This window comes from Oncorhynchus mykiss, chromosome 7 (assembly GCF_013265735.2).
Source record: "Oncorhynchus mykiss isolate Arlee chromosome 7, USDA_OmykA_1.1, whole genome shotgun sequence".
NCBI classification, from domain to species: Eukaryota; Metazoa; Chordata; class Actinopteri; order Salmoniformes; family Salmonidae; genus Oncorhynchus; species Oncorhynchus mykiss.
The window spans coordinates 67,863,843-67,881,172 of NC_048571.1; the positions used below are offsets into that span (position 1 = coordinate 67,863,843).

The following is a 17,330-nucleotide window of genomic DNA, read 5'->3' on the forward strand; positions in this document are numbered from 1 at the left end:
GACCAACTGGGAATGTGATGAAAGAAATAAAAGCTGAAATAAATCATTCTCTCTACTATTATCCTGACATTTCACATTCTTAAAATAAAGTGGTGATCCTGACTGACCAAAGACAGATAATGTTTACTGGGATTAAATGTCAGGAATTGTGAACAACTGAGTTTAAATGTATTTGGCTAAAGTGTATGTAAACCTCCGACTTCCACTGCATGTGTGTGTGATATGGAATTGCAATATATAGGAATTCACAGCATGTTTATCCAAGTCAAAGAAGAATCTGATGATCGAGAGATTACCTGTAAAAAGTTGCCCAGTTTGGTTTTATACATCCCATCTAACGTATCAACAAATGAGGAGGAATATTCTGTTTTCTGATGTAAAGATACACCATTAAATCCTCTACGTTAAACATTTAAAAAAGCGTCATCACTCCAAGGTACACTCCAGACATGGATCTGTAAACACAAAGGTTATAACCGACACCAGGGTCGTGTTCATTAGGCATCAAATGGAAGAAAATGGATTGAAACAGGGAGTGACTACCTAACCTTGTCCAGTAGGAAACATTAATTTTAGATTTACATTTCAAAATGCTTTAAAGCATGTTCCGTTATGTGCCCTGGTGAACACGTCCCAGCTACAGAGAAAGCCCACTGAAAGATATGTATAATTAACCCGAGATAGTTTGTCTGTGTCGTTTGCAGTAGGATAAATTATAATAATGATGATGATAATGCATAGTGGGCAGAACAAGCAAGGAGGTGGGCAAAGCCAAGCATGAGCTAGAGAGATCCTATTTCTGTGTTGTAGCATATATTTGCATATTTCCGTTAGGGAACCCCTCGTCTGTGAAGTGCGTGTGTGCACAAACTCAATTCGACCTTGCACTCCTAAACAATCTGTCCGTAACAGATTCTAGGTTTGGGAACATAAAACGTTTCACCTAGTTCCATATGGTGAGAAAACATTCTAAACTGACGCTTCAATGGATGCTTATAGCCTTTGTGACGTGTCTGGGTTATACCTTCTGACTGTAACCACACTTTTCTGAAAGACCTACAAACCTTTCTGGCCACTAGGAGGAACTACAGGGCAAGTTGTCCATCCTCTGCTTGCTGTTCTCAGCTCCCTCACAGGGAGTGACTTGATCTGAATCATAGACATTGACAGGACTTGAGTAATCCAAGACCTTCACAAATGTGACACCTTTGATAATTATACTGACATCAATCTGACTGCTTAAATGATTTAGTATGGATGGACCAAGCTCCTCTATCTATGCATAACTGAACATTTTGGACACAAATGTTTTTTTTATTTTTTTATCATACATTAGTGATACATTTAATATACTTACATTCAAATAAATTGTTGATACAAAGGGAGAATCTTTACTTTCTGAATATATTGTGACCACAGTTAGGTATAAATCGGAAAGGTGAATGTGAATGAGAGGATACATATATACACAAATTAACATCTGCGTTTATCTAATCACTCACACAATGACAAAGAAGAAAGACACAGCCAATAGTGTTGGAGCACATTTAAAATTTAGTCCACATTTTCTAATTTTACAAAGCTACAGTATGCCTGTAGCTTTGGGGATATCAAAGATACTTCATTGTTATTTGTCTATCGAATACATTTTATGGCACCTTATTCCTTATATAGTGCACTACTTTTGACCGGAACCCTATAGGCCCTGGTCAAATGTAGTGCACTGTAGGGAATAGGGTGCCATTTGGGACACACGGCCTTAGAAAAATAACAATAAAGTCAATAAACAATAAAGTCTTTAATATCCCCTCCATGGTCTGAAGATATAGGCAATATAATCTAACATCTCTCTGTGTAGAGATCAATAACAATGCAATATCCTTGACTGAGCAGTAAGGTCACCAAGACAATAGGTTTGTGAAACTTCATTCTATTTCTATTTCCCATTTTGTTATTGTGGTGACTGAAAGGTCAGCTTGTTGTGAACAAGCTCTGCTAAAAAGCTCTGCTCTCTACCTAGACCTGAGAAATATTTAGAGTCACAGAGCTGTGTGTAGAAACAAATTGTATATCAGGTGTTAGAAAACATAATAAGAATCCAATACAACCTTTTTGCTGGGGAAGAGGAAGGAGGGGAAAAGGTTGCGCCTGCCTGTATGTCTTTTCCTGAAAAAAGGACATACAGGTAAAGAATAAATCATTTGAGTTATGGTAACACACTGACTGACAACCTGATCCACAGCTGTATACTCTGTAGAACTGAAATAAAACCAGAAATGTATATCTGTGCTACAAAGGTATATCATAACTTGACAGAACCTAAGGGCAAAATAAATATATTCCACATACAATTTACATTTTAGAGGGATTTTGGTTAAAGTGCAGGAGAGTGTAACTACAGTAGGAGCTTAATTAACTGTGTGTGTGTGGGGGGTGATAATCTATTCTAGAGGGACACGATGGATATAGTGAAATCACTAGTGGATGGTCGTGAAAGGGTGTGCCATGGAGATAGAGACACAAGTTCACCCCCAAAATGACCATGTTAAGATAACCCACTTCCAGTGCTTGAGTATTCTGTGTGGAGTGGAGAGTTACGTAATGGATTCCTCCTTTGGGTGTTACATGGTGACCTATGTGAGGGGTAGAGGGTACATCCTGGACAACCTTCTGTGGGGCTTTGCATGATGTAAGTCTCTTAAGATATCTGGCCACTCCATGTCCTGTCCCTTAAATGTTTAGAGTCTTTTTTTATGTTTATTTCAGGGTATCTGGCCACCCTAGTCCTGTCCCTTAAATGTTGAGGGTCTCTCTTAAGGTGTCTTTCAGGGTATCTGGCCACCCCAGTCCTGTCTCTCAAATGTTGAGGGTATCTTTCAAGGTTTCTTACAGGGTATCTGCCCACCCACTCCTGTTCTTTACACGATGAAGGTTTGTGTCAGGAGTAGAGAGTACCTGGCCAACCCCACTGCAGATCTTTGCACGCAGAAGGTCTCTTTTTGGCTTACAGGGTACCTGTCCAACCCAACTCTGCGGCCTTGGATGAATGTCTTGATTAGAGAGTACCTGGCCCCCCTCCAACCTTACATGAAGAAGGTCTATTAGGTTTAGAGAATACCCAACTCAACCTCTCTCCATGGTCATCATGTGCTGGAGGTCTGTGTGATGCTCCTCTGGCTGGTACCTGGCCCAGACAAACTCTACTTCCCTGGATGATGGTGAAGGTATGTGTGGTGAAGGTCTGTGTGGTGAAGGTCTAAATCCCTATTCAGACAGGATTCGTTTCACTGGGGTAGATAGGGTAATGTAATTAAATGCACGAGTACAAAACAACATAAATTTAGTCCCATCCGAATCTGCCATGCCAGTCATTTTTACTTGGTGGGGAGGTTATTATTCCAACCCCAAAAATCTACTTATCCCGTGTGAATCGACATCCCTGTGTTTTGAGGGATATTACAGAGTTTAATAGGTGCTGCACGCAGTTTGGGAAGAACATGGGAACAAATTGATGCTTTAAACAAAGTGCTATACACGTAGCCTACAAATGAATGACCTGTTTTGTCATATATCAACTTCCCCTATGCCCAGATGATATTGTGCCCATTCAATAATAAATTGTCAAATATGTTAGTTAATTAGATATCTGTACACAGTTCATGGTTCTTATTGATATTATTTTGACTTTCGAACTGAGGGTGGCCAGATATCCTGAAGAGACCTATCCCTAGACGAGATTAAATATCTTCATGCCTAGAACAGCCTCCAGGCTTCCATCATATGAATGAGAAAAAAAATACAGGGGGCAGATGGTAAAACTAATCCTGTCTGAATCGTCCACTGGAAAAACAGACATTCTAGGGTAATAATTACATAACTGACGTTCTATAGTAATACTAGTCCAGTGCGAATAGGGCTTAAGTCCATTAGGGGGTAGAGGGTCCCCGACCACCCCCCTCTCCTCTCATGGTACTCCTCTAGAGTCTGTGTGATGGAGAAGGTCATTGAAGGTTAGAGAGTACCTCACACCAGGCCTCTTCTGGTGTTCCCATGGTCCTTATGAACTGAAGGGCTGTGTGATGCTCCTCTGACTGGTATAAAGAATGGCTTTCGGGGGTAGGGAGAACCTGTCCCACCCCAACTCATCTCCTCCATGGTCCTCACTCCTCATGTGCTGGAGGTGTGAGTGACGCTCCTCTGACTGCTATGGTCCTTGACGACGTAGGTGGAAATGCTCCTGCGGCTCTGCTGGTGGTCAAATCCTCCGCACCGTGAGGCCTTCAGGTACTGTGAGGAGCAGCAGACAAAGCACCTCATCAGGTCGTGAAACAGGTGGCCAGCGAAGAACATATAGATCCACGGGTTACAGCAGCTGTTCAGGCTGGCCAGTAACATGGCAATGATAAACGCCACATCTAGGATAGAGAGAGAGAAGGAAAGAGACATTGAAGTAAATTTTCAACTGCCGACAACTTTCAATATGCATTGTAGATACGATAAGTCTATCACAGCTTTTACCAATGCAAAACACAATATGGTAACTACAGTATAGAAAGTACAAATATTTCTCCTTGTCGAAATATATACTTGTTGCCTTGACTGCAAATTGTTACAGTGCAATCTTTGCACCGTAGTTCATTTCAATAGTAATTGCTTGATTGTCAATTTTGATGTTCATTCAAACTTCCAATCTTGAAGGAGCAATAACAATCTGTTTTCGATAAACTGCTATATTTTGGCAGGCATTCATCCACAACAATCATCATCTTGTAATTCACAAACAGCAAACTATAATCTGACATTATTGTCTCCAGGCATCTGGGGCACTGTTTAACCAAACCCGGTAACCGGAGTTCTGGTTTAAGTCAAAAACACCATTCTTCTTGCACTACATGAATGTAGTACCCAATGAATTTGGGTACCCAACGAAGCAATGTTTAGTGTGAAAAAAAAAAAAAACTCAATAAGACACTGATGCGGGAAGGACAGTGTGTGTATGTACTGTGACCTTTGAAGCCATTAGATGAATCCCTACTGGCGATCTGACATTTCACTAAATGAGTTTAAAGTGAACAGAATCGGCATAGGTTTGAGATAGAACTTCCACCATCTCTCTCTAGCTCTCTCTCTCTCGCTCTCCTTCCAAATGCCTCTGCTCTTCTTAGATATAGTATGATATGATGTATATTTTATTGTCCATTTACATGGACATTTATTTTGTGACGTCAGCATACAAATACACAAACACACAATATATTACATGCAGTACAGAAAACCGTAAAGTTAGCACACGTTGCACATTTACATTTCCACATATTAAAAGTCTCTGGCCTACTGTCCGGCCATGAATTGGGCCTGCATCTGTCCTATGTCCCAATCAGCCAATGTCCCATCAGCCATCAGGCTGTCTTGTCTTGCTCCTATTCTTGCTGAACAGTGGGACCCTTTAATCTCGTTCGGAGAGCAGCAGCTGAAAACACCTCCACTCTTAAGAGTGAAGGTAGCTGGCTTTCTAGAACAAAACAAATCAACAAATCATAGTGATCCCTGGCCTGGCTGTGGTGTGTCTTACATATTGGTGGAATGGAGGAAAGGAAAGGGAAACCCCCACTGCCATATGGGAACAGAGATATAGATGGAACCATGACGGGTGATGGACAAAAAAAGAAAAGGCTAATTTCAATTCAGTCTTGGGGGATGTGGTTCGATGTGGCAGTTACTGATGTTTGTCTCCCATGAGACACCATAGGAACAAAGCCAGTACTACTTCCTCAAGTTTGGTGCAGTATTTATAAGTTAAAACATATTCAACATAATGTCGTATGTAAAGAAAGTCAGATCCTCTGCTCTGATGGCCAGGTCTATCTCACTGTCTGTGTTCTGCAGTAGGAATGGAAAAAGCACAATCAATGCAGCTTTGCATCCCTAAGTGGACAAGTGAGCATTGTCAAAATCAAAACCCAACCCTCAAAAGTAAATCATGATAAACTCACTAACAAATCTCTGTTTTGGATGAGACTGAATTTATGACCAAAATCATCCTATTTACACTTTGTAGTCAATTTTGACTAATATCGATGCAACATGGGCCGTTTCCTATCAGAGAAGTTGTCTATTGCCTTCAATTGTACAGAGCATTCGGAAAGTATTCAGACTCGTTGACTTTTTCCAAATGCTATTACGTTACATCCTTATTTTAAATTTGATTCAATAGTTTTTTCCCCCTCATCAATCTACACACAATACCCCATAATGACAAAGCAAAAATTGAAATATCACATTTACATAAGTATTCAGATAGGACTTTGTTGAAGCCCCTTTGTCAGCAATTATAGCCTCAAGTCTTCTTGGGTATGACGCTACAAGCTTGGCACACCTGTATTTGAGGAGTTTCTCCAATTCTTCTCTGCAGATCCTCTCAAGCTCTGTCACGTTGGATGGGGAGTGTTGCTGCACAGCTATTTTTTTAAATTCTCTTCAGAGATGTTCAATCGGGTTCAAGTCCGATTCGCCCCAGTCTGATGTCCTGAGCGCTCTGGAGCAGGTTTTCATCAAGGATCTCTCTGTACTTTAATCCGTTCATCTTTCCCTCGATCCTGACTAGTCTCCCAGTCCCTGCCGCTGAAAACATCCCCACAGCATGATGCTGCCTCCACCATGCTTCACCGCAGGGATGGTGCCAGGATTCCTCCAGACATGACACTTGGCATTCAGGCCAAATAGTTCAATCTTGGTTTCATCAGACCAGAGAATCTTCTTTCTTATGGTCTGAGAGTCTTTAGGTACCTTTGGCAAACTCCAAGTGGGCTGTCGTGCGTTTACTGAGGAGTGGCTTCCGTCTGGCCACTCTACCATAAAGGTCTGATTGGTGGAGAGCTGCAGATATGGTTGTCCTTCTGGAAGTTTCTCCCATCTCCACAGAAGAACTCTAGCGCTCTCTCAGAGTGACTATCGGGTTCTTGGTCACCTCCCTGACTAAGGCCCTTCTCCCCCGATTGTTCAGTTAGGCTGGGTAGCCAGCTCTAGGAAGAGTCCAGGTGGTTCCAAACTTCTTCCATTTAAGAATGATGGAGGCCACTGTGTTCTTAGGGACCTTCAATGCTGCAGAAATGTTTTGGTATACTTCCCAAGATCTGTGCCTCAACACAATCCTGTCTCAAAGCTCTATGGACAATTCCTTTGAACTCATGGCTTGGTTTTTGCTCTGATATGCACTGTCAACTGTGGGACCTTATACAGACAGGTGTGTGCCTTTCCAAATAATTTCCAATCAATTGAATTTACCACAGGTGGACTCTAATCAAGTTTTCGAAACATCTCAAGGATGATCAATGGGAACAGGATGCACCTGAGTTCAATTTCGAGTCTCATAGCAAATGGTCTGAATAGTTATAAATCATAATCAAGAATAAACAAGTCACTGTCGCCATTTCCATTTTCAGAGGCTTAAGGTATTTCTGTTTTTTATTTATCAATTAATCAATCAAACAAATCAATCATAATCAAGAACAAAACAAGTGACTGTCGCCATTTCCCTTTTTAGAGGCTGTTTTTCTGTTTTTTATTTATTAGCAAAAATGTCTAAAAACAAGTTTTTGCTTCGTCATTGTTACGGCTTTCTTCGGGTGAAGGAGAGTTGGACCAAAATGCAGCGTGGTATTTTTGATACATGTTTAATGAAGAATAAACACGAACAATACAAAAACAACAACCGTAACGTGAAAACCTATACAGCCTATCTGGTAACAACAAACACAGAGACAGGAACAATCACCCACGAAACACTCAAAGAATATGGCTGCCTAAATATGGTTCCCAATCAGAGACAACGATAAACACCTGCCTCTGATTGAGAACCAATTCAGACAGCCATAGACTTACCTAGAAAACCCCACTAAGCCACAATCCCAATACGTACGAAAATCCCAAGACAAAACACCCCACATAAAAAAAACCATGCCACACCCTGGCCTGACCAAATAAATGAAGATAAACACAAAATACTTTGACCAGGGCGTGACAGTCATTATGAGGTATTGTGTGTAGATTGCTGAGGAAAACGTTTTCTTTAATCCTTTTTAGAATAAGGCTGTAACGTAACAAAATGTGGAAAAAGTCAAGGGGTCTGAATACTTTCTGAAGGCACTGTATGTACCAGTAAGCTGTTGTACGTACCAATAAACTAGTCTGATGAAGTGAGTGTTATTTAATTCATGAAAAGATCAGCAAGTAATAAATCATTTTTGGTCTCTGGGGGAAAAGTACATACATGTATGAAATTGGATGCAGTTAATTAATAATAAATAACATAATAATGGACCCTAGCAAATGCATCAAGTGGGCTTGCAATTTAATCCACCATCATCAGAGAACTTTCAACTCTTTAGTTTCCTAAGCATATAATTTATATAACACCTAAATAAGCAAAGGAATTATAGAAAGAATAATGGCAGTTTTCCATTCCCTATACAGTACTGTATGTGAGGGTGATAAAGTGAGTGTGTACATCTTCCCTCCCACTCCCTGTCTGCATGAGTTATGATCAGAGCCTGGGTTGAAGATGAGACCTGCTGACAGCTTCTCTCTCTCTCTTTCTCTCTCTTCCTGTCTCTCTCTTTCTTCCTGTCTCTCTCTCTCTTTCCCTCTCTTTCTCTCCATAGCCTCTCCTTCATTTTACAGACTGTTGAATATACTTTAGGCTATAAAGACATATAGGACACACGGCCTCAAAGGAAAACTACATCTGGTATTGAAGTGATTTGATCCTAAAGAAGATTGCAGCAGTACCTAATCCTCAGTACAACTCGAGAAATAGAATGCCTAAATTACTCTCCCCATAGGAGAACCCTTTGAAGAACCGTTTTTGATTCCAGGTAGAACCATTTTGGTTCCACAGAGGGTTCTTTCATGGAACCAAAAATGGTTCTCCTATGGGGACAGCTGAAGAACTATTTTTTCTAAGAGTGTTTATTTCTATGAATAGGACTCAATGAACTGACAATCTGATAGTACAGTTGGGAGCTGAACAGCCAGGTGTCAATTATAATTCAGCATGGAAAGGCATGCATGTACCCATGTCTTACAGTTTTTCTCAATTGCTAAAACACTAAAGCCCATTGGCTGAACAAAGTTCTCAGTTGCCTGGACTCATTTAGCTAATTATGCAGTCTGTTGTCAATACCTTAAACCATTTTACATGATAAAACACAATTTGCAGATCTCACTTAGACTTTTCAGCAAAACTCTAAACATGTTCTCATTCTCAAAACACATTCTGCACTCTAATGCACATGTCATCCATACTGGTAAACACAAGTGGCAACAATCAAATACAAATAGAGAACATATGTAATTGATTGAACACAACCACTCAAAATTGATTTAACCTGTTTCAAATGATGTGAGATCATCAAAGGACAATGATGGAAAATATGAATATTTCTTTTGATTAAAAATGTACTTCTCCCCGAGAATTGTATGTTTTGAACAATGTGTTTTCTATTTTTCTGTGTATTGTTTACTGACTGCTTGAGAGTGTATATCATTTTGATCACTTTGTTTATGATTTGAGAGCAGTGTTTGATTTTGAACACAGGTAAAACTGTTCTGAGGCAAATGTTTCATTTTGCAAGAGGAGTCAGAGGTTATGTAAATAGTGCTTGAAGATGAGGTTTTGTGTTTAATGGTTTCAGGAAATGGAGCAAGGTTTCAGAAATCGGTGCGAAAAGTGCAAATGAAATGGACTCAGCTCTGGACTACTGACCTCTGCCTGCCCGTGATCTGTTGTTTCCTGCCCCCCTGTTTTTGTAATAAACTTTTGTTATTTCAAAGCTGTCTGCACTTGGGTCTACTCCTGAGCCTTGACACTCGGCCTATAGCATATCACATGAAGGGTCAGAACAGGAACAATTTAAAAGACCAATATTATTTGACAATCTTTGTGAATAATGATGAGTGAGAAAGTTACAGACACATAAATATCATAGTTCGAAAGCAGTTTTCTGAAGAGCTACAATTGGATCAACAGATTGATCTGGAACATGCTCATTGGTCTGGGAAAACCAGGGGGCACTGGTGATGCCAATAGAACCAGACCCAGGCTATTTTTAGTGAGATTCCTCAGGTTCAAGGATTGCAGTCCTTGAAAAAGCCAAATGCCTTAAATTAGGATTTCTCTATGCAGTCTGTCAAAGAAGAAACTAACTAATACCAGCCATGAAGGCTGTAAGAGAACAAGGTGACATAGCATACTTGAGGAGTGACAAACTGATTGTTCACCCTCCCTCCCTAGGAGTTAGGAGGAGCAATAGACAGGGAGCTATGAATATAGATTTTTTTTGTAACACCAACTGTCCAATGAGAAAGAAACGTATTTATGTTGCCAATGTATATAACCTGACGCAAGTTATGGCATTACCTGTCAGATCTCCCCAAGGAGAAGTGTGTGTGGAGTCAGGCGCAGGAGAAACAAGTTCTGAAGGAAAAGGTCATTTATTTAAACAAGTACAAAATAACAGGACACCGTACTACAACAGTAGCCACAAAACCACACTCAGACACAGTCCAGGGAAAAACCACCTGTTAAAAATGAACTAAAGAAAATGCAACCAAAACTCACTGACAGTCAAACGAAAACAATCACGCACAAAAACCCAAAGGAAATGGTGAGATTAAACACCCCCCTAATTAACCAAAATGAAACCAGGTGAAACACAAAACAAACATAACCAAAATAAAAGGATCAGTGGCAGCTAGTAGACCGGCGATGACGACCGCCGAGCGCCGCCCCGAACAGGAAGAGGAGCCACCTTCGGTGGAAGTCGTGACCTTACCAACCAGAACGTTCACTAATAGGTCCGGTATCACATCGTCAACTTGAATCGATCACATTTTTACTAACATGGCTGAACATTGTTCTAAAGCTGTATCAGTGGCACTAGGTTGTAGTGATCATAACTTGATTGCACGCACTAGGAAAATTAAAATACCAAAGTCTGGCCCTAAAGTAATCTACCGAAGGTCCTACAGAGGGTTCAATCAGGACTCACTCACTAGGAAAACTAAAATACCAAAGTCTGCCCCTAAAGTAATCTACCGAAGGTCCTACAGAGGGTTCAATCAGGACTCACTCACTAGGAAAATTAAAATACCAAAGTCTGGCCCTAAAGTAATCTACCGAAGGTCCTACAGAGGGTTCAATCAGGACTCATTCACTAGGAAAACTAAAATACCAAAGTCTGGCCCTAAAGTAATCTACCGAAGGTCCTACAGAGGGTTCAATCAGGACTCACTCACTAGGAAAACTAAAATACCAAAGTCTGGCCCTAAAGTAATCTACCGAAGGTCCTACAGAGGGTTCAATCAGGACTCACTCACTAGGAAAACTAAAATACCAAAGTCTGGCCCTAAAGTAATCTACCGAAGGTCCTACAGAGGGTTCAATCAGGACTCATTTGTGAGTGAAAAAAACAAAACTACAAGGCGTCAGAGTATGTAACATCGAACACTCTGAATCCGGTGATTCAATTCCTGGTCCTATCACACTTAGAGAACTGTCCAGTTAGTACACTCCTGGCCCCTTACACTGTCTGAATCCGTCCTGCTAGATGACCTAAGCGGGGACATGCTTAAACCACCTGACCAAGTCCTAAAGCAATGGGATTTACTAAATTTTTCTCAGATTATTACCAACCCCACAAGATATGACTCCAAACACCCAGAAAAGGCTACTCACATCAATGTTCTCCTCACAAATAATCCTGATAGGTATCAGTCTGATGTTTTCTGTAATGACCTTAGTGATCACCGTTTAACAGCCTGTGTTTGTAATGCTGCTCAGTGAAACGACCTGTCCTGATGTGTCATAGACGCTTGCTAAATAACTTTAAATAGTAAGCCTTCCTTCATGACCTGTCCTGGGGGGACTGTCACGCCCTGACCGTAGAGAGCGTTTTAAGTCTCTATTTTGGTTTGGTCAGGGTGTGATTTGGGTGGGCAGTCTATGTTCTATGATTTTCTATTTCTATGTGTTTGGCCAGGTGTGCTTCTCAATCAGAGGCAGCTGTCTATCGTTGTCTCTGATTGAGAACCATACTTAGGTACCCTTTTCCCCCTCCTGTTTGGTGGGAAGTTTTTTAATAAAGAGAAAATGTACGCTTACCATGCTGCACCTTGGTATTATTATATAGAATATGCATAATATGCACTCTACAGTTGCAACATCTGGCTAAGCCCACACATTATTGTGTCAAGACATTTTCAATGTTTAATACCCTCAAAACCCCAATTTAGGCATACCTAATTGTAATCATCACTGTCAATTGTGAATTCTTCATGTTTTACTGATGAAACTGCATCATGGGAATAGCCTATGCATTTTGATTTTCTTGAATTACTGTTTTGTGAGCAAATTATAGCAGATGGTGTTAAAAAACTATGTGTATATATATATATATATATATATATATATATATATATATCCTGGTGTGCTCTGTTGAGTTTTGGCGCATGAGAACTGTGGCCTGGGATGAAAATAAAAAATAAATACAATATAAATATAGGACAAAACACACATCACAACAAGAGAGAAAACACTACATAAAGAGAGACCTAAGACAACAACATAGCAAGGAAGCAACATGACAACACAGCATGGTAGCAACACAACATGGCAGCAGCACAAAACATGGTACAAACATTATTGGACACAGACAACAGCACAAAGGGCAAGAAGGTAGAGACAACAATACATCACACAAAGCAGGCACAACTGTCAGTAAGAGTGTCCATGATTGAGTCTTTGAATGAAGAGATTGAGATGAAGCTGTTCAGTTTGAGTGTTTGTTGCAGCTCGTTCCGGTCACTAGCTGCAGCGAACTGAAAAGAGGAGTGACCCAGGGATGTGTGTGCTTTGGGGACCTATAAAGGAATGTGACTGGCAGAACAGGTGTTGTATGTGGAGGATGAGGGCAGCAGTAGTTACCTCAGATAGGGGGGAGTGAGGCCTAAGATAAATAAGATAAATAAGCGTCAACCAGTGGGTCTTGCGACGGGTATACAGAGATGACCAGTTTACAGAGGAGTATAGAGTGCAGTGATATGTCCTATAAGGAGCATTGGTGGCAAATCTGATGGCCGAATGGTAAAGAACATCTAGCCTCTCGAGAGTACCCAGTGGCCTCCATCATGATTTAGCTGTTTGATTTTGAAATTTAGGACCCCTTTAGGTATAACAAAAACCTTTACTTGGCCTTTATTGCTATAGCCCATGGAAACACATTGATTAACACATTTATGCAGTAAATGGTAAAAAAAGATAGTAAAAAAAGAAATCATAAGGAATAAGGTTTTGAAGTGTCTGTCCTATATCTAGGAGATGTAAGAAATATTCGTTTTGTTTTGGACACATTTAACCCGTTTAACCCGAACAGGCCTGGGTCTCAACCAATAGCCAATAGGCTAAATGTGCCAAGCAGGGCTACATCAACTCCCAGAGAGGGTCAGGCTCCTTAGGCTTTGCGGTAGCTTTTCTGGTTTGGGTGTCCTCGGCAGAACGGTGTCATGTAACCAAGTGGTCACATAATGTGCTGGGTTCCACTGCGCAAGATGTGGTCCGTGGAGTTTTTTGAAAATCAAGGCAGACACACGGGTGAATTTTGATTTTTTTGACGGGCCTCTGCAGTGCATAGATATATCCAATAGTTATTCATAATTCTTGTCACTGCCAGAGAGAAGACAGGGAAGAAACCACAATTTACCTACCTCTAGACCGCCATGTAGTTTGTCATTCTATTATTTTTCATGACGTTCTTGTGGTAATTAATCAGAATACATTTTCCAGAAATAGTTTTACCAGCTCTGTGTATACCTCAAATTGAAAAAGGTGAGGGAGCGCCGCTCTCCTGCGATCCAACAGCACAACCCTGCTTATGGAGCCAACAATTGATCTACATTATGCAGTATTACTATGTTTATACGTGCTCCTGATAAACCCATCCATGCATAATAAAGCACTGTGTAATTCATGCATAAAGCTCTTTACAATTACCTTCTCTGGGTGCAGCAGGATCCCATGCCGACCACATTTGTACGAAGAAAAAAGGAGTCCAGCAAACAATATAAGCTAGGACTATGACAAAAGTCATTTTGACAGTTCGGATCTTCGCTTTTGATATGAGCTTCACGCTGCTCACTCGAGAGAGCGCTGCGCCTTTGTACTCCCGCGGCGTCAGAGACATACACTGATCCCGTCTGGTTTTCATTTTAAAGTTTTGCCATATTTTAAAACTTATCAGGCCATAGCAAAGACTTAGGATAGCCACTGGAATTATGTAGATTGTAAGACTAATCCATGTAATGTACGCCTTGGCGCCCCAGGGTTGCACGAAGTCTCCCCAACAGTCATAAACTCCGTTGCCCACCTCCCTCAACGAAAATATATACACTTGAGGGGTACTGAAAATCAGACTAAGCATCCAAGAGGCAATCACATAAAAACGGTCCTTCCTCTTGTGCAGAGAGCGAAGCGGCTGACATATCGCCAAGCATCTGTCTATGGACATTAGAACAAGCATGTAGGTCGACCCGAACATCCCGACAACCTGTAGGTACTTCACCAGCCTGCACAGTAAGTCCGGCCCGTAGAAGCGGAATGTAATGTCCCATATAAGCTGCGGGAGGACCTGAAAGATTGCCACCACCAGGTCCGCAATACTGAGGTGTTTCATGAAGTAATACATCCGAGAGTGGCTGTGCTTGCTCGTATGGATAGCCAAAAGGACGCAAATGTTACCGACCATCGCGAGCAGCAGAACTAGGACAAGAACGGTCACCTCCACTTTGGCCACCTCCTCGTTCCGCTTCAAGGGGTTCACGATGGACTGGTTCCCAGTACTGGTCTCGTTTCCACCGCGACTCGAGTTGGTCCATGAATCATTTATAATTGCCCACAAGTCTTGGTCTCGCAGAAGGTCCTCCATCATTCATGCGTAAACTCACCACCTTACACAAGCTCCGTTTTCTACGTAGTTCTATGTACTTTTGTGAAACGAATATGTTGGAACTATACGATGCTCCGTCGCTCTGTTTGCATAGTGTGTTTCACCTGGAGCCTAAAAACACTGCTTATTATCCAGTACCAGACATCGGTGAAGTGACTGGTTGGCTCCTCATCTGTTCCTTGTTCATTTGTTTATAATTTCCCATTATTGCAAAGTTTATTAAGATGTTTTGTTCTGTTTACATGTTTGTCTCTTGGACGGTAGGCTTATCAAAGGCAAAGTAAAATCCAATAGTAAGGTGTCCCAATTAGGCGTAGACTCTGGGAGATATGTTCTAGGTAAATACAAATAAAAATAAGCCTACATTTTACAAGTCAGTGGCAAAAAGATCAACATGGATAAATGAATAAATACATGTATGATATGTGCAATTACTAGACTAATCAATTCAGCAATCAATCAATATCAACCATATTAATAGGCTTCTAATAATATACTAATTATAATAATCACCATAATCTTACTAATAATAATTTTAATCATACTTACTAGTCATGATAAAAATTCTAACATTAAGATAAGATAATTAATATTAATTTACTTACCATATTATAATGACAGCCTTTCCAACGTGATGCACAGCAACTAGTGCGCACAGATCTTTTTCTAGACGGGCTTTTGCTATCCACATCCCTTGATGTCTTTGTAGCATGTATGAGGTACTGAGTTGTGCAAGCTGGGACCCTCTCTCTGCCCATGCGCAATGTGTCCGGCATTCTTATTGGTACCACTTCTGTCCCAACTAAGACGTGGCTAAGAAACACACAGCCGTCACTAGATGGCTATGCAAGCAACAGTATATAATTTTCCAACCTGTAATTAATACAGGGCATTTATTGTTTGTTTCGACAGAAAGAAAAAATGAAATGTGTTATCAATAGTTTAGCATGAAAGGTACAAGTGGAGACCCACATTTTTAGAATAACATAAAATTAAAATGTTTTGGACGTTATCTTGGCATTAATACATGTCACATATCAGTTTGCAAACATATATATATATATATATATATATATGTATATCATTAAGTTAATAAACATGGTCTCTTTTTTGTTTTCTTGTGTAAGGCAGCTCCATTATGCAGGTGCTTCAGCCTAGCTCAGTGCTTTCTGTGGTGGTGGGGCAAGCCAGCAGAAAATATGGAGCGTTGCACCGTGATTGGCTCAGTGTTCTGTCACTCATGGGGACACTACATCACTGCCAAGTCTAAGGATAGACTTCAAAAATTCAAGCCCTTTGGGTGCTGCCATAGAGTTACATTAGAAGTGCCCATCCAAGAAGGCTCAAGGTCATTGGCCATAGATAAAATGATGTCAAATCACGTTATATCTATAGTAGCTTTGATTGGACTGATCATGTCAACATCATACTTGCAGTCATCATCATTAATCAAATCGACAATCTACTGGCAAATCCTTTTTAATCCTTGTCACATGAAGAGAAATAATGATGATAAATTATAGATAAAACATAGCGTTGCTCATCGGACATTAGACATAGACATTACACAACAAGTTGAAATCGCAAATTTAACAATGAGTGGTGAGTCCAAAAATGTCTTGTATGCTGCTGCATAAATTATGTAATATGCCAGGGAGATATGTATACTCTAGCTAAGAAAGTAATACTAAGTGTATGTTGTAAAGTAAGCTCTTAGTAGCCCATGTGCCTCACCCTAATAATTTGGTCTATTTTCACCTCTTAATTACGCCTACTGTTCTGACTTGGTTGTGCACATGTAGCCTATAACCTGTTTTTGAGAAATGTAATCATCGAATATTGTAAGACCTCACACACTTTTCTCTCTGCTCACATTCAAACCTTGAACTTAAGTATGGGGAAACGCATGTGCCAGCCAGCTACGCATTTGGAGTGGAAGTCTCAGAAATGAAGGCGTGGCAGAGGTGTGCCTACAGATTCCCCTATTCTGACCTTGACTTAATTCCCCAATAATTCTATCACATTCACAGGCAAGGAAACCATGAATAAGGTTGAGGGAACCTGTCAGTTCCAAGTGGAAAAACTGGGCTACTGTATTGTTTCTAATAGAAATAACAGTATTATCCATGCACTGTAATTTATAAATTCATAAGAGCTATTGATAAGAGCTAGGTAAATTAGTCATTTGTTTTGATAAGGGCTAGATTACAATTGTTTTAGATATATTTGACCATATTATTACAGGAGACCAATGTGAAACCAGTCATATGGCAGGAAACTTAAAAGCAAATCAACATGACAGGTATTTCTGCCAGTTTAACACAGTGAAGT

The 17,330-nt window shown here is 40.5% G+C and overlaps 1 protein-coding gene across 1 annotated transcript; it reads right to left on the reverse strand.

Annotated features, from left to right (window-relative positions):
• Positions 1 to 1,293: 1,293 nt before the first annotated feature.
• On the reverse strand, positions 1,294 to 15,718 carry LOC110528335 (isotocin receptor). Its single transcript, XM_021610325.2, has 3 exons — positions 15,605 to 15,718; positions 14,048 to 15,333; positions 1,294 to 4,415 (listed from the first exon to the last, which is right to left on the reverse strand). The coding sequence occupies exons 2-3, from the start codon at positions 14,979 to 14,981 to the stop codon at positions 4,168 to 4,170; spliced, it is 1,182 nt and encodes a 393-aa protein (XP_021466000.1). The 5' UTR covers positions 14,982 to 15,333; positions 15,605 to 15,718; the 3' UTR covers positions 1,294 to 4,167.
• Between the last annotated feature and the right edge of the window lie 1,612 nt (positions 15,719 to 17,330).

Excerpts from the sequence above, each read along its gene's own strand:
- LOC110528335 (XM_021610325.2), bottom strand. The coding sequence starts at position 14,981 with ATGATGGAGGACCTTCTGCGAGACCAAGACTTGTGGGCAATTATAAAT. Across the intron at positions 4,416-14,047 it reads TCCTGCTGCACCCAGAGAAG|ATGTGGCGTTTATCATTGCC; the intron begins GTAATTGTAAAG and ends TCTCTATCCTAG.